General features: G+C 46.3%; 1 protein-coding gene across 3 annotated transcripts; it reads right to left on the reverse strand.

Moving 5' to 3' along the window:
* Nucleotides 1-955: 955 nt before the first annotated feature.
* LOC125546736 (metal tolerance protein 1) lies at nucleotides 956-5,231 on the reverse strand. 3 transcript variants are annotated; one of them, XM_087547237.1, is made up of 3 exons: nucleotides 4,175-5,022; nucleotides 3,161-3,277; nucleotides 956-2,572 (listed from the first exon to the last, which is right to left on the reverse strand). In XM_087547237.1, exon 3 carries the CDS (start codon nucleotides 2,570-2,572, stop codon nucleotides 1,319-1,321), a length of 1,254 nt encoding a protein of 417 aa, XP_087403363.1. In that variant the 5' UTR covers nucleotides 3,161-3,277; nucleotides 4,175-5,022; the 3' UTR covers nucleotides 956-1,318. The 3 variants fall into 3 exon arrangements, with proteins under 3 accessions (XP_087403363.1, XP_048566848.1, XP_048566845.1); XM_048710891.2 differs by lacking the exons at nucleotides 3,161-3,277; nucleotides 4,175-5,022 and adding an exon at nucleotides 5,076-5,231; XM_048710888.2 differs by lacking the exon at nucleotides 3,161-3,277 and having other exon boundaries at nucleotides 4,175-5,018.
* Between the last annotated feature and the right edge of the window lie 3,825 nt (nucleotides 5,232-9,056).

Consider the following 9,056-nt stretch of genomic DNA (forward strand, 5'->3'; position numbering starts at 1 on the left):
GCTCTGGGGCTACCAACACGCAGATAATACTGGAATGCAGTGCAATTACGAGGCACATAGAGGGTAACCGTCTCCAGCTGATAGCATGCCCTGTTCTTTGGTGAACCCGAGTGTGCAGTGAAATCAGGTCGAATTGCGCTCAAAGCTATACCAAAGATGCAAGGCTACACATTAAATGTCATATACAAAATGGATGTCATAAGAGGATTCGAGGTTGCCATCTCAATATAATAATTACTTAAATCAAAAGGTACGATGCTAGATTTGTGTTGCTCAAAATTTGAACAAGATGTGGCGCTATGGATCAGTTACCAGCAAGACCATAAAGGACTTGCAAACTGAAACTGAACCTGCAGCTTGGACAGTCTGACCAATCTAACTTATGTGCAAGCAAAACTTGTAGTATAAAGTAAAATCAAACTGCTGAATCAACTACTGTGCAAGCTAAAATGGCATATACAGGAAAAATGTGCAAGCTGCTGAATCAAACATTTGTGCCGTGAAAGCTTTGCGACTGTAGGACCAAACTGGAATGTTAAACTAAGATCAGAGTAAAAATATTTAGCAGCTGACCTCCAGTGTGAGAATGACAATGCTTAAAAACAGTGTGCCAGACGGAAATTTGTATTCGACGAAAAATGTTAGAATGTCAAAATCCAAACAGTAAAACATGCTAAAAAGAAATAAAAGAAATTGAAAGTCAAGTAATGAGAAAACTATGAACGAATTCGCTTTGCTCCTTTCTATGTGCGATAGTGGAATGGATGCATTAAAAGGAAAATAGCTAGAAAACTTTCCAAATTCTGTCACATCAAAACTTATGAAATGGACTGCAAGATAAACTCGCAGCAGTGCATTTCATTTTAGGCACCATGATGACCTACATTCCCTGACAGAAAGCACACAATGGCACAGGGTGCAAATTCACACATAAAAACTGCTGGAGGCAACTTAGTAAAGCGAACAGAAACTGGATAACATCCATACCCACTGTCCATAACCATAGCAGATCTTTACATAAAGTGCTAAGAAAGGGTGTCGCTGAAACTACACATGCAGGTTGATAAACTCACAAGGGGCTCAAAAATTGTCTGGAAATTGCATCCATGTGAATACAAATAACTGCACCACCCGATTAATAGTTCATTCAACTAATGGGCTAACGAAAACGCGTACATATAATATTTCTCCAGCACCAAAGGCAACAGCTAGATGAACCTGCAACGCCTTTGCAAGTGCAAGTCTAACATTAACCGGCATTAAGATGATAGACCGTTAACAGGCACACACCTTTATCCCCAACTACCTGACATGTGCCTTACTCTCGCTCAATCTGAATGGTCACATGACTGATGTTGTACTCTGCCTTGATGTACCCAATGACCTTGTCAAGCATTTTATCAGCATCCGCATCCTGCGTGATCGTCACATGGCATGCCAAGAGCACCTTCCCCACTGTGATAGCCCAGATGTGCAGCTCATGGACAGCAATCACACCTTCCATCTCACGGAGACCACTCTCAAGCCTGGTGGCATCAATCTCGCGGGGCGTGCTCTCCATAAGGACCTCAAGTATGTTCCGGATCATCTTGATTGTGGTGAACAGTACAATCACAGAGAAGATGAGGGTGCATATGAGATCAATAATCTTCCATTCGGGCTTGTACCAGATGAGAGCCCCTCCAATCATTACGCCAATGCTCTGGATGGAGTCCCCAATTACGTGCAGATAGGCACTGTGAACATTGATATTGCGACGAGGCTTCTTAGCAGGCTTGGCTCCAGGCTGGGCACTCTCACAATCACCATCATGTTTAAGCAATGGTTGCTCAACATCCTGATGTTGTCCAGTGCTCGAATGAGAGTGATGATTAGTTGTAACGGTAATAGAAGTACCATGGCTGTGCTCATGGTGATGTACATGGCCCTGCTCATGATCTCCATGATGGGAATGGTCATCCTCTGAGTTACCATGATCGTGGTCATGTGAATGTCCATGGCTGTGCCCATGTCCACCGTGCCCATGGTCATGACCAAGCAACACTGCCATTATGATGTTAACAAACAAACCAAAAGCTGATACAGCAAACATGAGGGAGCCCTGTACCTCGCCGCTTTCATTAATGAGCCTCATAATAGCTTCGTAGACAAGTATGCCAGCAAGGAGCCATATAAGCTGAATGGAAACCAATGCCCCAAGAATCTCTATACGGAAAAATCCATATGACTGCTGAGGTGTCGCTTCCCAACCAGCTGCCCATAGGGAGAACAAAGATATGGCAAAGGCTGCAACATCCGAAAGGAGATGGGCAGCATCAGTCAAGATTGCAAGACTGTTTGCTTTGATGCCTCCAACCACTTCAACCGCCATGAATATAACACAAAGGATCACAGCAATTAGGAGCTTCTTCATGGATGCAGACCTCTCCTTTGAATCTTTCGAGGTGTTACTGGCGTCAGAAAAGTCGCAAGCAGCACCTCTGCAAACTTTGTTCCCAGCTGCTCCAGAAGCGGATGAGATGTCCATGGTTACTTCAGGAACATGGAGCAGTGTAGAATTATGGCTGTCCATCTAAAAACAACAACTGAGTCAATACACAAGTACAATAATGATTCTAGATCTACTAATACAAGATGCTATAATAAGAAGAAAAAAAATCTTGTGTGTAGTTCCTACTAAATAGTGCGAAAAATGAAGTGCCCACATGTGAAAAAAATACTATCACAAGTAGAAGTGGAAGGTAAAACTTGTGAGAATATTCATAAAATAATAGTCAATAAAGATCACGATCCAAAGGGGATATTTGCAAACATGACAGTCATTAAGATTGAAATCCACAGAGGATAACATATCTACCATATTTTAGCATGCAGTTCATAAAAATGGTACGCCTGGACCACATCCTAATTGATAAATTGGATGTCATCAGCTATGAAAAGGTCAGCGAAGGCAAAGTCAATATTCAGTAGGTTTGCAAAACATGGCAGGAATCTGGAGCCTGCTAGCCAAACAACATATGCCTACGAACTAACAATAGCGATTTCAGATAAGACTATCTTTCCACCTTTATGTGAACAACACGGAGCAGAGTAACCCAAGTGGCCAAAGCTGAGCAGAAAGTGCATTAACCTAAGTTTACAATATGAAACAGAGACGCACAACTTAAACAAAAACACTGACGGTCTGGTCGCAGAAGAAAATCACTCTGCGGGCACTGCACTACTAATTGGTTCTCAGCAGTCCCTATCTTGCAGATTCGATCACACCTAAAAAACCCTGAACGAGAAGTATCACAAGTCACAACAGTAAACCGGCAAGACCACACAAACATCAGCAGTACTAATCTGCAAACAAGCATAAGAACACAGATATCTACCTCGGCCCCCAAACCACAGAAGAATCAAATTGACATCAACCAGATACCCGGCATTCAGTGGCAGAAAAAAAAGATGCCTCTTCTACCCGAATATTGACCAATCTGGCAGTAGACACAGCTAATTCAGAAACGGATATTATCCGGGTCACAAGATGCTGCGCGGAATGACGGAAAAAAGCGAACACAAATTGGAGTTTGGCACCACGGGAGGCTAGGCTACTAGGGGCAGCTGCGATGGATAAGTACTTGACGCGAAGGAGGCCAACAAACAGAGCCGAAGTGATTGATTAATCCGCCACGGCACGCAGCGAGCACGTCCCCGACGAACTCGGCCTGTCGGCCACCACCTGCAGACCAATGGAATCGCGTCGCAAGGACCCGACGCAGAAACCAACAAGGAAAAATAACATGCGCGGCACGGGCCACGGAGACAGCGACCCGCGATCCAATTCCTCCCATCAGGATGCTAGATAGACTAGCAGTAGCACCCTTCGAATTTTCTTCCCGCAATCCCTGACCCGAACCGCCCCGATCCAACCCCGGCCGCGTCCACAATCACCGGTGACTGAAACCCACAGCAGAAACTGAAAACAAAAATCGCCGCAGAGACGCCACGGGGGAACCGAGGCGCGCAGGAGCCGCACGAGACGGGATGGAATCGGTAAATCCTCTCGTCATGGAGGGTCCATTGGTGGGAACGGGGCGGAGCGGAGCGGAGTAGAAAATCAATCCACGGGACAATCCTTAGTTCCGGCGGGGGCAATCAGAGAGGGGGAGAGGCTGGGGGAGGCTCTAACCTGGATGGGGATGGCCGGAGCCTCGGCAGGAGCAGCGGTGCCGCCGCCGCCGCCGCCGCCGCCGCCAGGGAGTTTGGGAGACGCGACGGGAGGGAGGGAGGCGGTTCGTGGGGACGGCGAAGTGTGGAGAGGAGAGGAGGCGTGAGTCGCGAGGGGACGCGACAGAAAAGGGGGCGAGCGGAAGGGTAGTCCGGTAATTTTGTGCCGAAGTTCGATCCCTAGCTCCGATCCTCTGGATTCTCCCTTACACGCACGGTTTACCGTGTCAATCAACACCCAAAAAAACAGCTTCGTGCAGTATTTTACTTGGCGGTTAAAAAAATTTGCAACGAAACGGGCATGTTTTCATTCAAAACAGTGCACGTGACACCGACGCACGTTATGGAGTTTGGCCGCATTAATTAAAACCAAAACTGATTTGGGCTGTAATCCAGTCAATGCTCGGGGAAAACTTGAAATTCGCCAACGCAGCAGCGGCGGAGAAAGGGCAGGTGGGACTACTAGTAGTAGTGGAGGTTCAAAGAAAGCAGCGTCAGAGATGATGATGATGGCGAATCGTGTGTGCGCATTTGGTTCGTCGGGCGACCAGAGCGGCGGGAGGAAGGAGGAGGATCTCGCACGGCTCCGCGCCGCCGGGGTCGGGAACCTTGCGCCTCAACCAACCCCTTTCTTGGCGCAGCCGCCCTACGACGTGGACGCGGGGAAAGGGGAGGAGGGGGTCGACGGTCGACGGGAACGAGGTGGAAGGAGCGAGAACGTCCGCGACGACAGAAAAGAAGAAGGAAACGCACAGTACCATAAACGACGACGGAAAAATCTCTTGAACGGATGCCGGCATCTACGGAACTGGGGAAGGAGAAATGTTGGGTCGATGCTTGGAGCGGGAGATTGGTTGGTTTACCCGTATTTGATCTTGACGCCGGCGGCCGGCCGGCGAGCCCCACGAGCGCGGAGGGCGGCGGGAGGTGGCGGGCGATCTTCACGCGCGGGCGTCGGCGGGGTTGAGGAGGCGGACTGGTAGGAGGAGGGATGGGTCGGGTGGACGGGTGCCGTGCGGATCTCGTTTTATAAGCCCAGCTGACACGAACGAAACAGGCAAGGGGTTTCTTTACGGCGTGCTGACACAAACCTGGCTAAAACCGCAAGGCAAGGTTCGGAAAGAAAAGTGCGAATAAAAAAAGTTTCAAAACGAAAAGGAGGCAGCCCACGCCGCGCAGGGTGGAAATTGTCAGCAGCAGTCAGCTCTTTCCGGATTTGCGAGCCATGGATGTTTGACTTCAAATCCAGATTTCGTTTGAAATTCAATTTAAATTGTACATCCAACCTTGACTCTATCTGCTTTTCACACTACCCTTGGTGTCGTCGTGGATGTCACGCCATAACATTCCCTTTGATATGGTGGCCGTAAGCGTCGTTGCCTTTTTTTTCCTTCCCTTTTTTGAGCAAAAATAGACGTTTTTGATTTTGGTTGTGGTTAACCTCTTCATCCCGACCATCTTAAACATGACACCTTGACTCCAAATGATCACATATGCTGCCAACTTTGACTCGCCACCACCAGGGACCTTTTTTTTTCTTCATCATCCTCCTCCGTCTTAACCTTATACTTTAACTCCCTGCTGGGCCGGTCGTTTTACGCCCTTCGAGTCCGATCTCAGGATGCGCTAATACCAAGGTACTGATTTTCAAAGGTACCACTGCCAAAGGTACCAATCCTAACAAATCTAGCTTTGCTATTTAAAATCATGCTTAGTTATTAAAGGAATTCCTCCTAACATCGGAAACTCTTCTTTTTTGGTGATCGGTCTTCCTCGTTCATTCCCTCGATTGGTTACTCCTCGGTGACCTTATTATTAGTTGTTTGCTTTTATCCGGGATCACCCTACGGGGTTCGGGCATCTTACCCAACTACAACTAGAGTGTGATCACGTTGGGAGCTAATGCCAGTCCCATTTCCTAAAAACAAATATGAGGGGAAACAGTGACATTGATTTACTTTTAGAGGGAAAAGCCATGGAATTGATTACTCCCAACCATTTGTCATGCGCATTTCGCATCGTCGCCATCTTCAACTCACCAATGTCATAAATGAAGAAGAAGGGAAATAATATTTATGAGAAGATTTGATATTAGTGAATTGTGAGTCTCGCTTTTGTAGAGATGGTATACTACTCGCCACCCTATATAAGAATTTTGTCACGATGTATCTCATTTAAGAAACGTATTGACGCAATGTACTCCTTTCGTTCGAGGTTAAAGGGCCGGAGGGTCACCGAGCAGGATCCAAATGTGTAAGACCGAGTTGTGGTGCATGATTTCTTTCGTCCCCACTCGTTCTATGGGTGATTGGCTTTGTGCTACAGTTTGGCTTGCTAGCCTTTTAACCCCGAGGGCTCCTTTGATTCAAAGGAATTGCATAGGATTTTTGGAGGATTTAAACCCTTAGGAATTTTTTCTGTGATGCTCGTTTGATTCGTAGGATTGGCATCCTTAGGAATTTTTCCATATGATCCATTTTTACTACATTTTGGAGGAAAATTTTCATCCACTCAAACCTCTTTGTAGAATTCTTTGTTTTTCCTATGTTATCAAACATTCTTTCAAATCCTGTAGGATACTATGGGATATGTCATTCTATTCCTGCATTTTTTCTATTCCTTCATTTTAACAATCCTGTGAATCAAAGAGGCCCTGAGTGGAGGAAATATCACATTTTACCACTTGTCATGCAACTAACATGGTGGCCCGCCTGCCAGGCCTACGTGGCATGACACATAGATTCATTTTTATGTCTAGCAAGGCCGCGCCAGGCAAAATGTACTTGACCCGATTGCTCGTCGTAGTTTCTATCATCCTTGTTTATTTTTTTATTCCGTCGTATTTTTGGCCATCATTAGTATTCTTAGCCTAGTCACAGCCACCGGATTGGAGAACCCGTCGAAATCGACCGAGCGATTAGTCGGGTTCGCCTTAACCACCTCGTGTGATATAGTATTTTCCAACTTGCCACCTCACAAAAATACATATCTTCGTGTTATGCCACTCAAGTTTGAGAGGAAACTAGTCAATGCCAAGTGCCAAACGGATAACAGGATATATCGCGACAATAAGTTCCAAAATGATGTACATTGGTGATAATTACAACCTCCATCTCTCCGAGCATTAGGCCATCTACCACAGAAGGGCGCATGTTAGGACGCTTAGGTAATATTTTGTTTTCAAAATATATAGCGCAGGCATCCGTTTCCCAACGTAACACCATCTATTTGAGAACTACCGTAGTTAAAAAAATTTCTTAGAAAAATACAGTGTTTGTTAAAAAGTCCCGTGAAACGACGCTAGCCTAAATCCGATCAAACAGGATTCGCCCGAAACTGCCAGAAATAACACCTAGCGTCTGGGCTAAGAGCCCGCGTTGTAGATGGACTTAAGTGACGACATGTACCCTATTTTTCTTCAAAAAAAGCAAAATGCACTCGTTTTTTTTCTTTTGACATAAAACGCACTTGTTTCTTTGAGGGATAAAATGCACTTGTAGGAGGTGTCTTGCCCTTCACTCAAAAGAAGAGCCCGGGGTTCCTGATAACAAAGCTTTTGGCAAAGATCCAAAGCGTTATGCACTAAATCCAGGAGAATGTGTCACACGCGTTGATCGATTAGGCGCAGGTCACAACTCACGAAAGCCTAGCCAGCATAAAGTCGGGCATTTTGTGACCAGTTAATCATTGTGGCTAATGGTGGACTATGATTGCAACAGTCGATCGAGCCACTAATTATAGCAACCAGGTAGGCTGCTCGTAGCAATTCAAGGTGGCACGCAGCAGCTAACGCTGAGACTCTGAGAGCGACGTCAATAGTCGACTGTTATACAAGAGTCTAATATTTCATCCGTTTCAACACATGTTTGTACATGTTCTTTTTTTTTGAAACAATGTTTGTACATGTTCTTTTGGGAGAGACAAAGTGTAAATGGTCACAAATTTAGGATACTAGGCCTTTTGGCAGACATGGCGTGAAGAAAGCCACTGGCGAACCTTTTGGCAAAGTTCGAAAGCGGTATGCATTACAGGACCCGGAGAGAATGCGGGACACATGTTTGGTCGATCGATTGACGCTCAGATTACATACAGGTCACGCCGTCACGGGACCCTAGCTGGCATATATAAAGTGGATCGTGTTTTTCAACCTGCTAATCATCGCTGCTGCTAAGGGTGGATGTGGATGTGGATGCGGATGGTGATTGGAACGGAAGGATGGAGTCACTAGTTGTGGCAGCTAGGCTGAGCTGCTCGTCGCAAGATGACACGGCAAGTGACCTAGCCAGTGTAGTGGAGTAGGGCCGAGAGGGACGTGCACGATACTCGGTGTATTGTTTGTGCTTCTCGGCACCTCCTTGTTCGTTTCCGGCCGAGTTCTGATCCGATCAGGATGCACTCACCCACCCCCTAGAGACTCCTGGATTCTTCTTCACGGGCTACCAGTGGAGTTTTATATAACACCTTCGATGCGATTATAGCTTCCATGTGTCGAGACACGATTTAAAGACATAATCGCATTGAAGGCATATGTCGCAAGTTAGACAATCTTCACAACATCCCATATAATATATATAATGAAAGGGGAGATAACATAGTTGGCTTACACTCATCACGTCAATCAAGTACATAAATAACATTACATCATCCAAAAACACTCATGGCCCGACTACGGCGCCAAAATAAAAGATAACGCAACAAGCGACACGGTCCCGATCACCCCCAACTGGGCACCACTACTGATCATCAGGAAAAGAAACATAGTATCATTGAGAGTCCTCGTCGAACTCCCACTTGAGCTCGAGCGCGTCACCTGGAGCGGAATCATCAGGCCCTGCATCTGGTGT

Source organism: Triticum urartu, chromosome 1A, assembly GCF_056163025.1.
Source record: "Triticum urartu cultivar PI428250 chromosome 1A, HENAU_Tu73, whole genome shotgun sequence".
In the NCBI taxonomy this organism is placed as follows: domain Eukaryota; kingdom Viridiplantae; phylum Streptophyta; class Magnoliopsida; order Poales; family Poaceae; genus Triticum; species Triticum urartu.